At 32.5% G+C, this 24,369-nt stretch overlaps 1 protein-coding gene across 1 annotated transcript; it reads right to left on the bottom strand.

The window, feature by feature from the left end:
- Nucleotides 1–420: 420 nt before the first annotated feature.
- LOC113509320 (uncharacterized) lies at nucleotides 421–23,737 on the bottom strand. Its single transcript, XM_031911074.2, has 3 exons — nucleotides 23,701–23,737; nucleotides 23,467–23,513; nucleotides 421–4,037 (listed from the first exon to the last, which is right to left on the bottom strand). Exons 2-3 carry the CDS (start codon nucleotides 23,482–23,484, stop codon nucleotides 1,671–1,673), a joined length of 2,385 nt encoding a protein of 794 aa, XP_031766934.2. The 5' UTR covers nucleotides 23,485–23,513; nucleotides 23,701–23,737; the 3' UTR covers nucleotides 421–1,670.
- Nucleotides 23,738–24,369: the final 632 nt, after the last annotated feature.

The following is a 24,369-nucleotide window of genomic DNA, read 5'->3' as shown; positions in this document are numbered from 1 at the left end:
TTGGCAAAACCCCTGAAGGGGGAAGCTTATATTGCAGTGGACAGTTAAAGGTTGATATGATAGTGTCTATAAAGAATATAATAATAGATATAGTAAAAATAAAATGAGCATTATTTCAAATCGAATTATATAAAACGAATGTAAAATATTTAAACTACAAAATGTTATTTATGCTGCAATAAATAAAAGGCTTTTTATTTCATTTATATTGAATCAGACTAATAATAGTTTTAATCAATAGTATTATTACTCAATCTTGTAATGCCCAATAAAGAAAAAATATAACTACACTTTAACATTAGCCAAGAGGCCAAGAAACGTTACTAACAATTATAGAGCTAAGTGAATTTAATATTAAAATAAAATATCAAAGAATAAATTTAGGATAAAAGGTACGACAATAAGGCAATAAAATCAAACAACTAGTAATAATGTTTATTTAATTTTTACATTTTAATGCCTAATTACAAATATTGCACTTTCAAAACAGCCAAACGGATTTCAACCGTCAATAGGAATAAATAGTAACAATTTTAATAAATTCAAAACGTAACAAAAAACCAGCACGGTTTCGTATAATTGTAAATTGTTTCTCAGATCATACGCGTGTGTATGTAAAAAAAAATTTAAGATAATAACAACAAGCGGTCTATGAAAATGCAGGCAATTTCTTTATACATCTGAAGTAACATTGATTTCTGCAATTGGAATGCCTTTAACAGAAGCATTCCGATGTTTTTTTAAAACTATAAAACTGATTTAGAAACAAAAGGTATAATGTATGCCATGGGCTATTCGTATGCCAAATTTGAAAAAAAAAACAATCTTTTAATAGACATATGAAATAAATAGTAGAGCCTTTTAGGGCACTTAATTTTAGCAAGCTAAGTGTTCATTCCTCTTATTGTCATGTAACACACTCGTCTGTTTTTAATAATGTAACAGTAATTATATAAATCGTTTAATATAAACCAAATGACATCTTCCTATTCTTATCCTATCACTTAAGTCGGCATATTAATGTTTTGTTTTTTTTTTGTTCAAATCAGATTAATTCTCTCTCTATTAGCCGCTTTCTCATTGTTTTACTCACTTTTTGTCGCTATCATCTTTCAGACATTCCATTCATCTGTCTTTTCTTTTCTTTTTAGTTCTTCTACTTTCTCAAATATCAATGCTATATTTTTTTTTTATAACCAAGTTGTAAATGGTAAGTGACTACCGTCTCCCATGAGCACCCGCAACATCAGAGGAATCGGTGTGCCGTCGGCCTTTTTATTCATATTTGTTTACCTTAAACATTATTGTCATTTTTATATCCCACTTACTCAATACGTATATTGTATAAAAGCGATGAGTAAATATCTTAATAGAGATATTTTCTACCAGTTTCTACATATCGTTATATTATTCTTGTACAAACAAATTTCAGTTTTGATATATCTAATTACTTATCTACTGTTAAATTACATTCATTGTCATTTTAAAACCTATTACAATTTTTACACTATATTTACAATTTCTTACCAACTAACAATGAACGAAATGTGGCCAGTATTAAAATTTTACTGTACATAAAAAGGTTAGCCCACAATTTTTGTATTATGACCACATAGAATTATATTTAAAAATAACGTTTCAGTTAATGCCTATGAGATGTCAAGATGCAACTAAACTAGTTTCTTTCCTTCAACGTGCTTTCTTGATGGGTTTTCTGGTCTATGCTCTGATTTTGTCATACGTTTAGGATGGGAATGATAATTTCTAGGGTAATATGGAGGTCTTTGTTTACCAACTGGAGGAACGTAGTGGGCAGGCAGTGTGTATTCTGCTTCAGGATTTTGTTCCTGACTACTGTTCTGGTTGTAAGAGAGAGATTGTGAATTTACATAAGTCACTTTTTCGGGCGCTGCGTTCTTAAATATCATTTGTGGTACCATTACTTTGTACTGTGACTGAAACTTAGATGAAAATGGCATTGGTGTTACATAGCTTACAGTCTGAACTCCTTTAGTGTGAGATTTCTTACCGTGCTTGTAACTAAATGGTAAAACAGTAGCGATTGTATGATCTTTGCTAGGGTAGTTTTCTGTTAATACTAAATTGTCAGCATTATCGGCCGTAACTTGTTTTTTATATATATAACTTTGAGCATCTGCTACGCCGGCCTCTGCATGCAAATTAAAATTGTGACGAGGAATATGTCCTGATTGTGATGGCTGATATACAGAAACTACATCCTTTTGATCAACTTGTTGCGGTGAAACGTACTGCTGGGTTATTGTATGTTGAGGAGCACTGTACACAGGAATCGTTACTTTAGTAGGGCCAATATCTGGAGATCCTGCATGTTTAGCAGTATACTCTATGCTTTCCTCTTTTGGAACTCCATATTCTTGAGAAACCGAGTGAGTAGCTTCATATTGAGCCGCCGGTTGAGCTATTTCTGGAGTACCATATTCAACACCAGGAGTCACAGGAGTTTCTAGAACTGTTTCTTGTTGAGGAAGTCCGTATGCTACTTGACTAACTGAGTTGTGAGCATTCGCTTCCTGATTAACAGCGACGTTCTCTTGTTGTACCTCATGTGAAACTATTTGTTGTTCAGCTTGTTGATATTGAGGTTGTACATAATAAGTTTGTGGCTGAATTGTAGATTTTGGAGTAAACTGATAACTATATTCATACTGTTGTGCAGGTTGTTGGTAAATGGGTTGAGCAACTTGTTGATAAGTAGTTTGAGTATGTTGTTGATAAGCAGCATTAGCAGTTTGTTGGTAAGCGGAATGAGCAGGTTGTTGATATGAAAATTGAGATGGAGGAATATAATAATGAGGACGCGTATATGTCTGAGGATATCTAGCCATTACTGGTTTAACTGCTGAGTATTGCACTCCAGAAGTATCTGCTTGAGTGTATGATGGTTGGACATAAGGAGATGCATAATGTTGTGGTTCGTAATTAGTCGCAGGTGTTGAGACTGGCGTTGGTACAGATTCAGGAACAAGCGAATTTTGATATGTTGTTATTTGTGGTGCAAAGGAATATCCAATTTTTTTAAAGTAATTATTTACTATCTCTTGCAAATTAACATGATTTAAATACTGTGATAGGGGATAATTTTGAGGCAAATTAGGATATAATTCCGCAGTGGGATTTTTAAGATAGGAGCTTGGGATTCTTAAAACTAAAACCGGAACTACCCTTTGTTCTACTGGAGCACCATGTGCACGTAAATGATCTTGAGTAAGACCAGCGTTTTGAAATTGAGGATTTTTCAGCAACTGAGATGAATCTACAAAATAATTAGGCATTACAACTGGAAATTTTCCACTTAAATCTGAAAATCCTTGACCATTATAAGTAGTATAGAGTGTAGTTGGAGTTGATGTTTGTACGGGGTCAGGAGCGGAATATGCTGGAGGAGGCGAAACTAACCCTTTGATTGTATCATAATTAGTTCTCGATTCTGATGATGGTTTTCCTTGCTGATAAGATTGTTGCTCGATCAATTCAAAAGCGCGAGATGGCTGGACTTCAACATTTGTTGACGATTGTGAATTTTGCGATCTATATTGATTTGTATTTGGAGGTGGAATATCTTCTTGAGAATATGGATAGATCATAAATTTCCCTTTTTCTTGGCCTGATTTACCTAAATACGTATATGAGTATCCATTATTAGTTTTGTAACCATAACCAAGATTAGCATCAATAGTTCTTTTTCCTTTTGATTGTGTGTCTGTATCCGTGTCATTAACAATTTCTATAGCAATTACAGCTGGAAATGGGGGTTTCACATTTGAAACTTGCGATTTATCTTCTATTTGTTCATCTGTTGTTCCTTCATTACTCTTTTTGGTCTCGTTCAATACATCCTGCTTAACACCAAATTTTGCTTCAACTTCTCTTAAAAACTGTCGCTCTTCTTCTGTTAGACTTGAATCTACCTCTTTGTCCTTTTCTTTTATATCAGGTTTGTATTTCTTCGGCTCCGGTTCAGCGCACGTAGTCGAAAGCACCGTGCATATTAATATCTGGAAATGAGAGAAATTTTGATAAGTTTTAGTTGAAAATCACATGCAATCGATAAGGTAAAAAATAAAATATCATAATCTTTAAAAATAGCAGCACACAAAAATGCTATTATTTATGCGAAAGCAGGTCAGTTAGCCCATCTTGATGAATTCCACTAGAATTAACCACAATAGTTTCCAATGGTGTTCTCCTGCGTGGAAGTCGACCTGATAGGGTGTATTGCTAGCAATGGGTCACTAAAAAGTATGTAAGAGATTGCCCTAGCAATAAGACCGCCTTTTGTACCTTTATGTGTATATTTCAATCTGTATTTATGTTACTGTATTTCATTTGAATTATTCACTTGTCATTGTATATTTTTATTTATGGTGCAATAAAGAGTTAAATAAATAAATAAAAATCCCTTCTCCTCCTGCTTATAAGTTTACTTGTAACCTAGTAATTAAAAACACTGATTATGTGTATAAATTTATTATTTATTATTTTTTCAATAAATATAATGTATAAAAAGAAAGGAATCAAGTATGATAAGTCTACAGATCTTGTGAAATCTGATAGCACTTAATAACAATATTCAGAATCATGATATTGCACTAATTATGATCCACAAAATACTTGGGTATCGTTATTAAATCATCATATCCCGATGTACGAACGAAGTGCTGTTACAAAAGAAATATACATAAATCATGGCTTATTGGCCGGTTGCGTGATCACACTAACTCACTCGGTTACTCTCTAGATGTAATTAGGTAATGTAACGTATCTTCTAATAATTTTCTATCGTTCTAACAATATTGTGAAACATTTGCCACTGTAATATACGGCTTTATTGATCGTTAATGATAATTATTTATGCTATTGCTAAGTTTCTATGGCATAAGATATAGTTAAAAAATGTTTTCAATTTTTAAACTATGTTATACCTATCATACCTACGTTGATTGGTTCTTATAATTTATATGGTAGATTTTTAAGCAAACTATTAATTAGCTATAAAAAAATATTTTTTACTGAATAGATATAATAGATAATTATATATATAGATAGTAAAGCAATTTACCTAAAAATAACTAAATTTATGTGAAAAAGAATATTTAGGAAGTAAATACTGCAAAAAGAAAATATCGTCTATAACCCTCAAAAATACAGATGAATCGAGAACTTGAAGTCGCTTTAAAAGTTATATTTTTTTATGTAATAATTTGACACGTGTAATATTTGTACCATCTCAATATCTATAAATTAGGCCCCTCTGGATAATAATAGTGAAAAAATGGTCGTCACATATTTCGCTCATATCAGTCAGATGTCTACATTCATTTCGACCAGGTTCTTCATTTCAATATTATATATTGGAATACCGATATTTACAGTATCGGTTATTGTACCAATATATAGATATTGCGTTATATTACCGTCTGTTAATAATAATATTTTTTTCTATTAATAGAGATATAATACACGTACAGAATGAAATCGTAATCACTAGCATCCATTTAAAATTAACATTCTATTAAGGAATGGCGTGAATTTACTGGGTACAGAGGAATAACACCTGAGTCCTCAGGAATGGCAACGTATGGGGGGTATCATGGGCGAGTTTACTCTGTTATGTCCATGGTACTGCTCATGTCTATAGGCGACGGTTACCACTTTCCATCAGGTGGACCGTCAGCTTGTTTGCCATTCTAAGTTGTATAAAAAAAAGGAAATTACAAATTACTACTTATTCCAAAAAATCTGTTTTTCTTGACAGTTATATGCTCTATTATACATAGTTTATTTAGCTCATACATTTTTTTTATTTTCCAACCAATGTTTCATGGAAGAAAATCTTCAGTATCGCTGATAGATCACGCCTTTAAAAGCTGCAAATAATTTATATATCAACCTGTATATGGGGCTATTAAATCTAAGACTACCATGGTATTATCTCACAGTGCGATCATTATTGCACAACGGCCATTTTCTCGCGGGTGCAGAGACCCAGTTGCGTCACAGTTCGCAGGCACCGCCCGCCGGCCGATATGCATGCTCCCATGTAACCGTGGCGTGGTAACTATACAAACTAATTACGGTGTTCTTAACATAAATAATATACTACTGTAGAGTCACTCAATAGAAGATAATGAACTCAATAATAATGAACATATAAACAAACGAATAAATGACTATATTTTACCAGAGGGAGACTGTACAAAAGTCGATTGTTGCGTACCTCTGTCCCATTCGTGTTTCAACCGTAAAGCAGTTGCGTTTGCATGGCTGTGTTTCGGTTTGAAGGGTGGGATATGGCGTGAATTTACTGGGTACAGAGGAATAACACCCGAGTCCTCAGGAATGGCAACGCATGGGAGGTATCATGGGCGAAATAGTATTACTCTGTTATGTCCATGGTACTGCTCATGTCTATAGGCGACGGTTACCACTTTCCATCAGGTGGGCCGTCAACTTGTTTTCCATTCTAAGTTGTATAAAAAAAAACTATAATAATAATATAATATAAAGAGAAAAAGAATTACTAGATATGAATGCTGAAGTCTAACAGTAGTACAGTACAAAAATTAAAGAATTTTTAAAAGAGTTTTATTCATTTTAACTTCACTACATAGTATAAAACAAAGTCGCTGTCGCTGTCTGTCCGTCCGTATGTATGCTTAAATCTTTAAAAATACGCAACGAATTTTGAAGCGGTTTTTTTTAATAGGTAAAGTGATTCAAGAGGACATTTTGTATGCATAATATTGTTGAGAAACACTGATAAATTTAGAGGTCTCTAATGTGACGTGATGTAATGTGTACCCGCGCGAAGCCGGGGCGGGTCGCTAGTATTTTAATAAAACTAGTATTTTTATTAAGTTTACTAGATTCTGTTTCGCAACAATCAGTATTTTAATCAATATTCATATTAAACCTATGTACGGGAGTAAACTAAATATTTTAGGATTAGAAAAAATATTTTTTATAAAGGGTTCAGTGGCGACGTATTCCCGTCGTTTGATGAAAAGATAGACACGGCTGTGTTGATTTGAATTGCAGTAAAAATACATGACCATCATTATCACCATAGCAGTTTTTTTTTATACAACTTAGAATGGCAAACAAGCTGACGGCCCACCTGATGGAAAGTGGTAACTGTGGTCGCCTATAGACATGAGCAGTACCATGGACATAACAGAGTATACTGTTTCGCCCATGATACCCCCCATGCATTGCCATTCCTGAGGACTCAGGTGTTATTCCTCCGTACCCAGTAAATTCGCGCCATATCCCACCATTCAAACCGAAACACAGCAATACAAACACAACTGAGGGCCTACCATGAAATGTTTTCCGAAATTTCGGGCCCGAACGAAATACAAATTTGATGTTAAAATTACATAATACATACTGTTTAAAGATGTTTAAAATGTTAAAATATCATTCCTGTGGACTTTTATGGTAAGATTTATGACTAGCGAAATGTTAAGCTCCATTTACTGGGCCGATTTTGGTATGAACAAAAAACACGAAATTGAGTCCGAAAATTCGGAATTTCATTTCATGGTAGACCTCCTGCTTCACGGTAGAAACACGAATGGGACAGAGGTACCCAAGCCATCGACTTTTGTACAAAGTCTCCCTCTGGTTATCTGTTCACTGTTGAACATAGGCCTCCCCCATAGAGTGTCATAAAGAATGGCTCACTACTTCTTACTAATTATTCACTCGGTTAAGAATCACATTCCACACGTTCAGATAAAATTGCAAGTGACATCTTGTATTTATTTATTTAAATAACTTATTGACCAAAATAAAATAAGATACAAAACATGAATTTATTTGGAAGTTCTGGTATACCTTCAGGCAGTGTATTCCAGAGTCGTGAAACTTGAATAGTAAAAGAGTCTGACATAAAGCCAGATTTGTTAAATGGTGTAAGAAGTGAAAGGAAGTTATTTGAACAAAGATTCAGCTTGTCTACCATGAAATGAAATTCCGAAATTTCGGACTCAATTTCGTGTTATTGTTTATACCAAAATCGGACCAATAAATGGAGTTTAACATTTCGTTCGTCATACATCCTATCATAAAAGTCAAAAGGAACAATATTTTAACATTTTTAATATTTCCAAACGGCATGTATTATGTAATTTTAACATCAAATTTCTGTTTCATCTGGCTCCTAAATTTCGGAAAACATTTCATGATGGGCCCTCAAATTATGAGAGTTTCGAAGATACAGAAGTTTACAATTCAGATATTCCGAAAAGCAAGTGGATTTGTATATCTTACATATAGTCATAGTCGTAGAATACTGACGGATCTTTATATGTAATCTTTGTCAGATCCGTCAGTATTCTACGACTATGACGATATTACATTATCTATATGAATTATTAGAAATCTAAAAATAGCTTATAACCCTTGCTTCATAAAATTGCAAACAGTTTACGAAATAAAGAACTATTAAGGCAAACGGATATTATTATTGTTAATGATTTTTTAAATATGTATTTAGCAATAAATCATGAATAAATAAGTAAATAAATGAGGGATCTCGGTATTAACCTCAATCCCTGATGGGCAGTGAGACTGAAGGTCGAATACGGTGCTAAATTCATCTTTTTAATAATTACGTAGCAAAAAGCTACAAACGAATTCTTACGGTGCAACTTTGTCCGTCCATCCGTCCCTTCCGACTGTCCATCACAGCATTATATCTCAGGAACTATAATTCTATTTTATAAATTTGAAATAGTGTCACATATTGCAATGAAATAATTGAAAAAATACATTAATTATCCTTGGAATATATTTTCATTTAAAATTTACTTATTAGTCCAAATGGGTCCAATCATATCAATAACATTTTAAAACGAATTTTGATATATTGTTTTTATACTATAATTTTTTTTAATCATGATTAAAAATATGTGAAATTCCATCCTCCCCCCCCCCCCCCCTTCCCCATCCTATATCCAAAGTTTTTAAAGCAAACAATTACAATATTTAAATTAAACTTTATTTTGTGGTTTGGTTTCTAGCCATATTTAAATAAATACAGAACTACTAATTGAAAGGACAATAGTAATAAATTATTAGGTGTCTGTTTCGTATGAGAAATGCAATAAAGATATATATATTTATTTATATTTACGTACAGAACCCTCGACGTGTGAGTTCAACTCGCATCTGACCGGTATTTTTCATTCAGTCTTTACTTATAACTTTTGAAAAGCATTGTACAAATAAACCTGTTTCACAGACTGTAGTAATAAACTGTCATAAGCCAGTTGCATCCATTGACTTATTGCAATACATTTGAGGTCGTCGCCCCATCTAGTTGCGGTCGTTCTACACAGCATTTGTTTGGACAAAATTGCCTCTCGAGAACTTCGACAATTTTACCCATTGATTCATGTATTTTTAAAGTTTTTCAGCTTGTTTATCCTTTAGGCTATAAAACTTTGAAAAGTCTACAAATTTGCACAAAAAAAACTACAATATTTAAATTTAACGCCTGCATAAATAAATAACAAAATAAAAATCGCTGGCATAGAACGGGCTACCCCTTCTTTTCACATGGGTGTCATAAGAGGCGACTAAGGGAGGGCGAGGGATGGGCAGCAGCGTCCGTCTTAAAATATCTCTAAAAGCCTAACTGCGGTTCTCAACCCGCCAAGCCTGCCAAACGTGGCAACTACTGGCAAAACTCTCCTTAAGAGAAGGCTTATGTCCAGCAGTGGAGAGTTAATGGCTGAAATAATAAAAATAAATAAACATAAAAAAAAATAATGCCTACTTATTATCAAATATTATTTACGTAATAAATCAAATTATATGCGGACAAACATTATCTTATGATACCGGATGGAAATAGCAATAGTTTTATATCTAAATATGTATAAGAGAAAGTATGTGTGTGTATTCTAAAATCAACAACACACATCTGTTTAAAATAATATTACAAAAGTGAGGTTTGCCCGATTGCCTTGTCTCATCATGATAGTCCCGTCTATCTTCACTTGAGTTCTTTTACAGTTTTTTTTAACTACGTTTGTTCCGTTGTGGAACAGACTAAGGTCGGAGACCATGCTGCCTAGTTTCGATATGAAACAATTACAGTTTTTATTACATCTTCCAAATTTGTTTTTTTTTTTCTTTTATATTGTCTATTGTCATTTTATCTTTTAATTGTATACTTAATATGCTTTTTATGATTTTGTTCTGGCGGACACGTAATTCATTAACATAATTTTGTGTTAAAGACAAAAATGACAACAGACGTATATTAAATACTCTTATTTTTTATTTTTCTACTAGAGGTTTTGATTTCCATTGTTTCTGCCTACCCTAATGGGAGACAGGCGTGACAGATATGTATGTATGTAGGTTTTGATTTGTTTTTGTATTTTGAATTATTTTATATACTTACTTGTTTTTTAGTTTAATTTTTTTTTTGGGTTGGTTAGCGGAGACATTGTTTTGTATTATACGCATTGAATAACAGCCGGACCAAAGCAAGTCGAATTAGCATATAACATAAAATGTTTGTATGAAATCTGTGCAACCAGTTCATTGATTGAAAATTTTAATTTATAAAGTATGTTTGTTCTTTATAAAACTTCCCGATATCGATATTTTTTGCAGTTTTAAATAGTTGTACAACACTACGCATATTTTTTTTTATTTATTTAAACTTTAATATACAGTGAAATTCTATGTACATTTGGCGGAATTAATACCGGATAGTGTTCTTTGCTAGTCAACCATTGGGCAAATCGAGAAATAAGTTGGAAAATATTCGGTTTTTTGTGGCAATGGCATGTACTTAAATTATACAGATAGTCTCCAAAAAATGCATTTTTGCATTATAAATGATTACGAGTCATTCCTTTATAACTTTTGTATTTATTTTATCTCATAATTTCTGCATCTTTTTAATGCGTAAACACTCATTTCATTAATAAAAAAACACGTAATAAATAGTAATATAACATACACATACATAATATACATGTACATATATATAATATAGTACACAATAAATAATCATATTTTATGCGTAAGCATATAGAATACTGATAAAAAAAAATGAGTCAGCTAATTTGGTAAAATGACAAAAAGTTGACCCGTTTCTGAGGCTCGATGCTCTATCTAAGCACATATAATACCAAAAGATATAGATACGTCAGGTATCGTATTTTTTACTTTTTTTTAATTTTTTTTTTTAGGTTAGTTATCAGTATGCATTTTGTGTACCTATTGCATAGTGGCACGTAATACTCGATCACGTCATGATCGCACTAGTGTGATGTGCATTACGTACCAAATGAGGTGACTACGAGATGAAAGTGAATAACTGGCTATTTCGAGATAGTTGGCGATCATTGTAGGGTTGATATTTTATTTTTTAATTTATAATTTATTAATTAAACCTTTATTATTAAAGCTTTATTATGAAATAAATGTTTGTTGTTATTGTTTTTTTGTGTATTTGTAAAAATTAGAACAAATAGATCTAACTTCTAAAAATTTTAAACACAGAGCAACATGCTAAGCAGAAACATTAAAGGCTAATGGAAGGACAGTAGTGTCTTGTGTATTTACGTTTTTAGAAGTACCCACTTATACCTAATTATTTTTATTTTTTATAAATAGTGTGTGTATGTGTGTGTGTGTGTTCTTTCTAATATAATAAAATTATAGCTAGATGACGTCTCTATATGAGAAACATTTAAGGAAAATTAATATGAGTAGTCTTAATAAAAGCAATACAAGCCAAAACAGTAATTTTAAAAATTTTGTCTATCTGTCTGTCTGTATGTTTGTTCCGGTATCACTCAAAAACTACTGCACCAAATTAGACGCGATTTTCACAGTTATCATCCTAAAGGTCTGACTTAAAACCTGGCGAAACTCTTAATACTCTATGTAGAGTGATCTATTTTCTTGTTTTCCTACTTCTAAAATCTAGGCAAAAGCAGCAAAAAGCTAATTAATAATAAAATAGAGAAATATATAAAAACAGTAGTACGAAATACAAGTATTTTAAATAATGTTATAAAATTAATATTCAATAATTACTTTTCAATACCAATTTATTTTATTTTTTTATTTTTTTAATAGTCGCGTATTCTCACAATACGTAAATCAAGCCAGCTATTTTCATAATTAATAAATAATATTATAAAAAACTGTTAACAACAAAATATACTTGTTACAACTTTTTAGATTGTGCGACAACCCTATCGGAGAGAAAGTGTTGGGAGCCAGTCCGGCGGGGTGTGCGCCTACAGATAGGCACCACAATGCACTTCCTCGTTCTCGATGCTATCGAGACATTCCAAAGATTTCGCAAACAATTGTCTATGCTAAGATTTATAATTACTTTTAATCCTAGACAATGGGAACATCACGTGATATTGTTTTAAGTAAAAAAGTTTTTTTTTTAATTTTTTAAGGGCTTTTACCTTCTTCGGGTATATCAGTCCTATTGTACCCTGAACTGATTTCTCAAACAAAACTTTATCTACCTTCCCTAGACGCGAAAAGAGAAGAATTAATGGGCATCAATAATTTACAGAGATGTTCAAATTTTTTGTTGAGTCTAAAACTTCGTTTGGTGAGAATGAATTACTTCGATATAATATATTTAGTGTTTACATAATATAACTATATCCCGCAGCGGTGCTCACATGAATTAGGACAAAAGTCGCTCATATTTTATAATGGTATGTAATCTGCCATTATAAAAAAAAATCCTTCGCAAATTTCATTCAAATTCCTACAATCTTTTAAATATGATAAAAAAATAAAACATTCAAATCCCTTTACAATGTTTTACGTTTATTAATAGGTAACAGTACGATTAGGGTTTTTTTTTTTAAATATAATGTATGTTCTGTTCACTTATTTAAACTAGTTTTTTGTATTTAAAATCTAAACTAATAAACCGCTTTTGATAAAATTACAACGGTACCAATCTGAATTCTTTTAAATAAAAAAAAGATTTTTCCAAATCAATTTATAAATGACAGAATTGTAAGGTAACAGACATAAAAAAAATATAACCGAATTGAGCACTTTCCTTCTTTTTTGAAGCCGGTTAAAAACAAGATACTAGTAAATGCCGCCTGTATTTTTAGAGACGGTTAAAAAAAGCTATAGAAAAATAAACAGCAAAACAGGCTTTTTAATATCAATACGACAAAGTCGTACCTGTCTACGTAAATGTTATGTCATTTGTAATTAACCGACAATCAATTTTGCAACGCTGAATCATTTGCCGTCATTGTGACAGTTTGATGCATCATTTATGTGCAAATGTGATGACTATTGATAATGCACAATGCAATATGTCTTTATTCGAATTAAAATAAATTGTCATCTCTATTCAAGTCGTCTTTTTGTGCAGTATACAAAGAAATTAAAAATAATGCAATTACTATAGGAAGCAATCTATGAAAGATCGATTTAATGGCAGCCATAATTCTGCTTACATATTATTATTTATATAAGCAAACCCAAACGACACAGATCAGTTTAAAAATAAACTGGCTTCTCTAAATACATTTGCAATAAAAAAAAACTTTACTAACTTAACAACTTACTTAACTTTTTTTTGTAATATATTATTATTTTTATTTATCACTCCCCCTCCCCCACTCCCTCCACTCCACTCCCACTCCCAACGTCTTCACGCTTGAATGAAATCCTACATCCTTGAACCATATTTTTACAAAGAAATCGTTGTCAGACAATGAACGTTTCGTTTCCCTTATAGATTTGAGGGAGACTTTGTACAAAAGTCGATTGCTTGGTACCTCTGTCCCAATCGTGCTTCAACCGTGAAGCAGTTGTGTTTGCATGGCTGTGTTTCGGATTGAAGGGTGGGATATGGCGTGAATTTACTGGGTACAGAGGAATAACACCTGAGTTCTCAGGAATGGCAATGTATGGGGGGTATCATGGGCGAAACAGTATACTCTGTTATGTCCATGGTACTGCTCATGTCTATAGGCGACGGTTACCACTTTCCATCAGGTAGGCCGTCAGCTTGTTTGCCATTCTAAGTTGTATAAAAAAAAATCGCATTTGCGTATTAGAGATTATTTTCTATGAGCCTAACCCCATAAAAGAAATATCCATGTATCTACCGTATCCTGCAGTGGGCACTAGACAATTCTGAGTTGGGCACGCCCGTTAGACTCCCCACAAATACGCCTATGCTGATCCCTTACGTTGTTTTATTTTTCGTCAATAACACGTCATGTGTTATTCAAAATGAGGTAATAGTCTTTTTAAAATGCATAAATCTAGACGTTGAGGTCAATAAACAGCTTAATAGGTGTTTTTAATTATGTTGCATAAGTTGAATAAAAAATAACTTTTACTTATGTACCCAATTTTAGATTTAGTTTCGCAAAAAAAAATATTTGTCGGTCTGTAACATGATTTTAGTTAGCTATTTATTATTACTACTACGTACACGTAGGTAAGTGAGTTCAGTGTTCCTAGATTGGATACCTTTTTCGTAATTTTGGGTAAAAAAAAAACTTTTTCCGTAATTTTGGAGAAATGAAATTGTTGGAAAAATTTTTAGAGAAAAATGAAATAGGTTTGAAGAAATTAGGACTTCTTTTTATTAATATTTGTAATACTTTTTTTTTATATTATTTTAAGGGCTTTTACCTTTTTCAGGTATATCAGTCCTATTGTACCCTGGACTGATTTCTCAAACAAAACTTTATCTACTTGTAAACTCTGTACAAGTATATGTACGATATGGTACGTAATTATAGTAAAATTAAAGAATGAAGATACATGATGGAAAGAGATGGAGAGAAAAAAGTACAAACAAAAGAAATTACCTTTTTTACCGTTCATTTTGCGGCACATGACTTGCAAAACGTAGTGAACTACAATACAACTTTGTGAAAAGGGCACAAAATCTGAGAACCATATCGATGTGGAGAAAAAATATTTAACGTTTGGGTACAAATGAAAATTCGCATCTGGCAACTATAAGCAAGTCGTAAGCTCTCCCTGTGATATTTGTTGCTTGCAAGCCCTGATTTAATAGGACGCGAATTGAACGCGAACCGCCAGTGCGACAACGTATCTTTTATTATTAGATTTACTAGTATATCAGTTCTACCTGAATATTTGTTCTAATGTCGTAATCATATGAACAGAATCGACAGAGAATTCATCCTCACACCCATGTACAGTATGAGGTTCTTCAAAAAGGGTATGTTAAGATTTCTTCAGGGTTGGCAATGCGCACGTGACACCCGTAGTGTTGTAGTCGTCCATTGGCTACAGTGACCGTTTACCATCAGACAGGCTGTATGTTTGCCACCTTTGTGGTATAAAAAAAACATATTAACAGCCCATCGTTGAGCGCAGTTCTCTTCCCATGCAAGGAGAGTTTAGTCTACAAACATTACGCTGGCCAGTCGATTTGGTATACGATTTTTTTATAAGTCCTTTTTAGAAACAAAACAAAGTGATATATTGTGCTCTTACTTCGTCAACACATGTCTATAAACATTATATCTCATTATTTAAATAGGTTTACGGTCCACAAATCTTATGAGCACTCTGCGGCCATAATGTTCTCGGATTCATTATGTAATATAACACCTACATACTACATGTTAAGGTCTATTATGTAATAACACATTGGATCCACGGATGAGTAACGGAATGCGGTTACCATGAGCCATATCTTTATTATGGTGACATTTGCTCGTTATAAATGCTATTATTTTTAACCAACTCTCGTCTTTACTATGGAGATTTTTTGCTTGTTATTATACATTATATTTAACCGACTACAAAGTAGATAACGTTCTTTAGATGTATTTTATTTACATCATCATCGTATTAGCCTTTAACTGCCCACTGCTGAACATAACATAATAACATTTAGTCGATTGCTTGGGTACCTCTATCCCATTTTTTTTTATTCGACTTAGAATGGCAAACAAGCTGACGGCCCACCTGATAGAAAGTGGTAACCGTCGCCTATACATATGAGCATGGACATAACAGAGTATACTGTTTCGCCCCTAATACCCCCCATGCGTTGCCATTCCTGAGAACTCAGGTGTAGAACTCTGTACCCTGTAAATTCACGCCATATCCCACCCTTCAAACCGAAACACAGCCATGCAAACACAACTGCTTCACGGTAATAACACGAATGGTACAGAGATGCCCAAGCAAACTGTCTGTCTGCAGTGTCTGGTACATTTTTTTTAATCGATTGATTGACAACTAATTATCAGTGTGTGTGTGTATATATATATATATATATATATATACAGTCAACGTTACGTTACATTTGATAGAATTATTGATTAGTGCAATTATTACATTTATAATTATTTCCTATAGAATTGGTTACCGGAATTATATAATGCGAACATTGTCGATACCATGTTATGCGTTTGACCGGATTTGCCTCAATTTGCATAAGTCAACATAATTATATATATACATATATATATACCTAACATATGTACTAGTACAGTATTATAAACAAACCTTATATAATACACTTTCTTTACTGTTATTATTATACAATATCTTAACTTGCTTTATTTCTTTCTCATTGTTTTTTTGCAACAAATGCGATCCAAAAGAGGATAGCAAAGGAGAGCAAAGCCTATTACTCACTAAACGATTACTTGAATGACGAGTGTGCATGGCAATAGTTGTTCATGCACTGAATTTTCATTTAATGTTAGACATAGACACCTATATAAATATACATTGTAAATAAACTGGCTTTAAAAAAAAAATTAATTCAATTGAGTTTCTTGCCAGTTCTTCTCAATTGGATCTATATACCGAACTGGACGGTAGGGAAAAAAATAAAATTATAATGTAAAAATTTGACGTTCATAAGCGGCTAAAATGTCCTACATGAATAAATGATTTTTGAATTTTGAATTTGAATTTTGATAAGCAAGCAGGCGATCGATCGTAAAACTATAAGCCAAATCTTTTTGTAATAGGGGGGAAAGGGATTGTTAGTAATGGAGACTGAGAATCCCTTTGCTAGCAATATACCCTACCAGGTCGACCTCCTCGCGGTTCCCCCTGAAAACTATCATGGTTAATTTCTAAGGAATTCATCATGATGGGCTAACAATTATTAAAGACCTGTTTTCATTCTCATCGATCACCCTTCACTGGTGCTCCGCCAGCGTATCCCGTTAGCGCAGGCGGGGTTACCATACCATTTTCACCCATCAAAAAAAAAACATATACCCTCCCTTTTTCCTTAATCCTTTGCTTCGGAAACCACCAACAAATGCATTCCCAAAGAGGGTTGACGTCAGCAAGGCGGCCAGTCGTAAAACTATAAGCCAAATCATTTTGTAATATGGATACGAGAAGAACGGAAAAGAAAAACTTATTACGCCTACCCCAAATAATAATTGAGATAAGGGCAGTATGATGATGGCCTTCACTTACTTGTATGAATGATTTAATGGTTTATTTTCTGTTTACAAAAGGTAGTATAAAGTGACAACTGAGGTACAATTAGATATGTTAGACCAATTATGTAAAAGACGGGTGCCCACAGTAGGTTTTGAAGAACCTTACAAGTCACTAGTGCCCCGTCTCCATAGACTACACTAATACAAGGCAACTAATTAATGTTATAATACACTTCATACTAATATAATAAAATTGTAACCAGACAAGGTTTGTAGTTACATGGGAGATATTTAAGAAAAAAATATATGAAGTGTCTTAACAAGATCGCCCGTTGATTTCTTAGTGTAACATTTTCTTGTAATTGTTTGTATTTATAATAAGTTTACTACTGTAATCTTATTGAGGACGCAATAAAGAGTATCTAAAGACTAATAGATTCCAACATATTTGTGTGTATATATATATATATATATATATATATATATATATATATATATATATATATATATATATATATATATCTATAGAAACTATAGTTTTTCATTTAAGGTCTAATGTATGTTTCATCTTGATATGCCATCTGAAAGGGGGTTATTTCTTTGGTTTTGCTACTTCTAAAATCAAAATATTAAAAAACCCAGTTATATTATTATTTTATTATTATAGAAAAATTTTACTTTTGTGTAAAATAAAGATAACAAAGGTAGTATATATATATATATATATATATATATATATATATATATATATATATACTACCTTTAAACTAGCCTTCAAAAATAAAAAAAGGTTATGGGCTATTTTTGTATGTTACTTAATATTTCATCGATTTTAATGATTTTTTATTGACACTATTTAACTAAGAGGTGGCAACCTCTATTCAAATGGAAGTTCTCAATTGACCTGTTATTTAATTTTTGTGTATTTTACACTATACCTTCACCATTTCTGAATCGATTTTAATTATTCTTTTCTAATCGGAAGTAAACCCTACTTACGAATGCCGACTTAAAATAAATTATAAAAGTACTCATTAATCAATGAAATGATTTTATGATAACGATATCAAATGATTTATGTACAGCGTAATACATGCAATGTAAGTTGTACCGTGCCCTCCTACGATAAATTATAAATGCACTCAGTAATGATGATGTAAGTTTATAATGATGATGATGCCCAATGATTTATTTGATTGAAGGAACTAGTTCTTTTTTCTATATACGGTTAAGGACATTTTTTATATATATTGAATTCCCGGAATGTATGCATAAATCTTCGCCGTATGGTCCCAGCATAGAAGGGCCACCCTTCCTTTTTTTTATACAACTTAGAATGGCAAACAAGCTGACGGCCCATCTGATGGACTAACTGTGGTCGCCTATAGACATGAGCAGTATCATGGACATAACAGAGTATACTGTTTCGTCCATGATACCTCCCATGCGTTGCCATTCCAGAGGACTCGGGTGTTATTTCTATGTACCCTGTAAATTCACGCCATATCCCACACTTCAAACTGAAACACAGCCATGCAAACACAACTGATTCACGGTAGAAACACGAATGGGACAGAGGTACCCAAGCAATCGACTTTTGTACAAAGTAACTTTCCCGTGAATGTAGTAAAAGGCGACTAAAGGAAATTAATGATCAAGGTATAGGCAGCAGCGTCCCTCTTAAAACACCACCTAAGTCTGACTGCGGTTGCCAAGTGTGGCAACTACTAATAAAGCCCACCAATTGGAGAAGGACTATGTTTAGCAGTGGACAGTTAATGGCTACCATGATGATAATGATGCAAAAATCAACGTTATAACTGTATAATCATTTTTAAATAATAATGAATAAATAAAATAACAAATTAAAGATTTAGTTTCACAAAAAAACCGACTTCAGTTATGAAAAACCCAGTTATTTTGATTGAAAAACTGAACTACCGACTTACTGAACTAAAATTTATAAAGATTCCATGGGACCAATCTGTAAATATAACCTTTCTACAATAATATATATATATATATATATATATATATATATATATATATATATATATATATATATATATATATATATAAATATAAATAGAAATATAAATTCCCAAATTCGTTTATAACTAACAGAGTTATGGGGGTAATCTTTATTTTTGAAATCAATGAAAAATAAAAAAAATTAAAATGTTACGTAATATTTAAATATGTATACTAACTACGATTGTTCTAGATCCCATAGATTTATTTTATTAAAACGAAAGTTGACACTTTTTGCAAAAAAAAATTAACGTAAAATAATTATTTTATTTTTCGAACATAAGAAAACGCAAATTTCCACGTGCGGAACCCTACTAACGTATATCTGTAACAATCATCGTTCGTTTTCAACCATGTTAGTCATTTGTAATCAGGGCTCGTCCTTGACCCCCATGGCTAACTTTTGTCCCGTTACAAATGTGCCTACTCTAGATCTGATGCAGTAAAACAACTCTGCCATGGACATGCCACTGGACAACCATACGACGTTCCTTCTAGTACTTATTGTGGTTTAATACACGGTTTATATTCCACTGGTCGCAGGTTCGATTCTCACACAATACAAACATTTGTATTCATGAGTATATACTCATAAATAAATATTTTACAACCCAGACCAAAGCAAACAGGTGGTCCACCATGAAATGATATTCCGAAATTTCGGACTCAATTTCGTATTTTTGTTCGTATCAAAATCGACCCAGTAAATGGAGCTTAATATTTCGTTCATCATAAATCCTATTCTAATAGTCCAAAGGAACGATATTTTAACATTTTTAATAATTTTAAACAGCATGTATTATGTAATTTTAACATTAAATTTCTGTTTCGTTCGTCCCCGAAATTTCTGAAAATACTTCATGGTAGGCCCTCAGATATCAGTTTACTTTGTTCTGCGTTGTAAAATGTATATTAATGTAAGAAAACAAAGAATGTTCATCAGTTGTTTAATATCCGTAGTAGAAGCTCCATTACTATTACCAGTCTACCAGAGGTAGACTTTGAACAAAAGTGAACGGCTTGGGCATCTCTGTCCCATTCGTGTTTCTACCGTGAAGCAGTTGTGTTTGCATGGTTGTATTTCGGTTTGAAGGGTGGGATTTGGCAGTGAATTTACAGGGTACAGAGGAATAACACCTGAGTTAGGAATGACAACGCATGGGAGGTACCATAGCAAAATAGTATACTCTGTTATGTCCATGTTATTGCTCATGTCTATAGGCGACGATAACCACTTTCCATCAGGTGGGCAATCAGCTTATTTGCTATTCTAATTTGCATAAAAAAATATCATATAGTATTTAAATTTTGTTAATATTCAAAGTTATTTGGAATATTTAGTGTATAATTATACACTGTTATATGCATGTCCAAGTTCAGAGACCAGTCTACCTTGTCATTGCATTGGTCTACCATTTTTGGCCCTTTAATCATATGTATCAGTGTTAAAATATAAATCACTTCTTGATACTGGATAATATATAAGTACATATCATTGAAATGACAGTGTCATGGTCGTACGCCTCGATTTTAATTGATACTCATAACACATGTTAATTAAGAACGTTTAATAGTTATTTTTTAGGATTTCGTAGTCAAAAAACTAAAACGAAAGTTAACCGTTAAACACGACCATTAAGGGAACCCACTCTTTGTATAAAATTTTATTATATCTTATATATAAAATTCTCGTGTCACGGTGTTTGTTACCAAACTCCTCCGAAACGGCTTTACCTTTATTTTTATGAAATTTTGTGTGCATATTGGGTAGGTCTGAGAATCGGCCAACATCTATTTTTCAATCTTTCATCTATTTTCCCCAAAAAAATTTTTTTTGACAAATTTTTCCATTTTTATTTTATTATGATTTAGCATTGAAAAATACATACAACCTCAAATTTTCACCGTTTTACGATCAACTCCTGTTTTTTAATCGCGATTTTTATATTCCGCAATAGGGTTGCAAGATGGCAATCCAATATAATAATTGTAGTAGGATAAATTTCCATGTATAGTTCTAAAAATAATGTATATGGTAAAACAACGTTTGCCGAGTCAGCTAGTATATATATATGTATAGTCAACTATAAAACTCGACCGGACATCGTAGCCTTGTAATATTTAACTAAAAAAACCTTTAAAATTTAGTTTTTAAAACTCGTTACAGATATCTAATCGTGTAATAGTGATATTTCCTGCGTATGACATATTCCATGGCCATATTTTAATTGTTAATTATGCCAATTAATAAAATATTGTGTGCATAAGTATCCGCCATTATAGCTGTCCATAAATCCTGGTTAATAGGAAAGGTTCTCAATTCGTCTATTTCGTATCTCGCCTCCAATTCTGAAGCTATTGTGATAAATATACAATCTTCAATTTTTCACCACATAATGTTTTTATACCACTAAGATGGCATACAAGCATATGGCCCACCTGTTGGTAAGCGGTTACCGTAGCCTATGAACACCTTCAATACCAGAGGTATTACACGCGCGTTGCCGACCCTGAAGAAACCTCTTTACCTCCCTTTAGAAGAACCCCATGCCCAACCCCGTAGTCTCAGCATAAATATATTAGCTCATTGCATAACCTGGGTGTTCGTGGGAGAAAGTATCGCTGAAACTGCACTATACGTGACCATTTTGGCTGTAGGATATAAGGATGAACTCCCTGTCGATGGCGAGCCGTACGATGGTAGAAAGAAATTACATTTCTGTTTACCAAACGTTGCCAGAATGTTCCTGCAATTGTTCCTCCTAATGCTAAGAGATAATATAGCATTAAATCCGCCGTTTATACCAAACACTTTTTTGACACCCTTGTTGGTTTAATAAAAATTTTGTTATTTTTTCATGCTCGATGATCATTGTATAAATCTATGCAAATAGTCATTTAAATGCAAATTCGTATCCTTGAACGGTACTGATTAAAATGTCATGCGATCGTCAAATCAAAAATTAAATTCAGTCTGAGTCGAATCACTTCTCATACTTAAAATATATGCGTATAACAAAAAGCATTAATGCGTCAGCCAATGCTATGGATGGACGAACTTCAAGAGAACAAGTTTTGAACATAAATATTAGAGCAGTGGATTATTTATAATGAGGTCTCATTGTTACTAGTATACTCTGTCAGATCGACCTCCGCGCGGTCTCCTCTGGAAACTATCGTGATTAATTCCTAGCGAAATCGGGTTTATCATTTCATTAATCTTTTAAAAAATCTTTAATTATATAAAGTCTGATTTGGCATTGTCTCTGGGCTAACAAGTCCTTTCGGTACATTTAAAACTAACAATGTTGTTTTGTACACGTCTGAACTAATATTATGAAGAGGGAGGATTTGTTTTTTCGTATGTTTGTTTGTTTGTAATGTAAAATGTGTCTTAATTACTCTGTATTTGGTTTAAATTCACAGCCACTATAGAAACACAACTTTATAGAAATTAAAACTTTGAAGTGACGCAAGAATCAATTTAAATATGTACTCATATTATCTATGTAGTTAACAAAAAATTATGTGAATTTAAATTTAATGTACATACTAAAATGTTAATAAAATATATATGATTGGAGATGCAGACTCAAAACTATTTAAAGTTCCCAGCAACTCACTAAAATAAACCAATCCTTTTTATAAAAGCTTTGGAAACGAACTCGCAGTACAAATGCACTTAGATGCAAACAGACGTAAAATTTTAACAATACCTTATAAATAATTAAATAATACAATTCTAATTCAATTTATTACTTTGACTTTTAAAGATTTTCGTTAAATATACTAATATGGAAACTAAATGTGATTTACTAATAAAAAAAATATAACATATTTAATGTCTTTAAAGTACTGACAAGGTTGGTTAATCCCAAATGGGACAATCACAGCTAGTCTCCAATTGCATTATTTAAGTTGTACTTATAATAAATTAATATCCTCAAACATTTACCAGAGCAAACCACCGCATCTCGAAACAGGAACAGCCCGTGGCACTTTCTGTCAAAAAAAAAAACAAACCGATCAGTTCGTATCACGGCACATCACTCACAGCACTAACACTCGCACTATGTACAGTGGTCTAAGTACTTTGTCACATTAAGTTCAATGGATTACACTATTGCAATCACAGTTGTGCCGATTGAAATGTGATTATGACAAAGTACTTGGGGTGACCGCACCGTACCTGTTCGTACAACGTGGCCGGCCGAAACTTCAAAGCAATGGTTCGCCGCAAAACACTGTTACCTTCTTTTATACCTCGGAAACGGTCGCGAGATGCGCACAGTCTTCGTTTAACCGAAAGCACAAGTAAAGGCTGCGTAAAGTCGAAACGACCAATACGACTGCGCACTTTCACTATCGTTAGCAAAAAATGTACATTCGTTTTCGGAATGGACGCTTGTTTTGCGAACTTAAACAATTATAAATATAATTTTATTATTTATTTTTAATTTATTTTACTTTCATAATACACAATACTTAAAACACATAAATAATAAATACAGCCATAACATATGTCAGTGAAGTTTCCACAATAAACTAACTAACAATCATCAAATAAACGAGAGAGAGTGATTAATATGAAAAAAATTATGACAATATAACAATACAAAGAAAAGAAATATAACAATAACAATTGTAAGATAATTTTTTCTTCTTTAATTAAACGGAGTTTACGATAACAGATATTTTATTATATATTAATTATTATTATAAATTAGAGGCTTAATTATAAGAAATATAATAAAAATTTAGCATGAAATTATTCTCATTTATGTCGTCTCTTAACGAAGAACACCAACAACTCTTTTACGACTCAACTTTAATTTTTTTTTTATATTTTTTTTATTCC

This window comes from Galleria mellonella, unplaced genomic scaffold, assembly GCF_026898425.1.
Source record: "Galleria mellonella isolate WM207_F2 unplaced genomic scaffold, CSIRO_AGI_GalMel_v1 utg21, whole genome shotgun sequence".
NCBI classification, from domain to species: domain Eukaryota; kingdom Metazoa; phylum Arthropoda; class Insecta; order Lepidoptera; family Pyralidae; genus Galleria; species Galleria mellonella.
The sequence above is the reverse complement of the archived record's forward strand: the minus strand, read 5'-3'. Positions and strand labels throughout refer to the sequence as shown.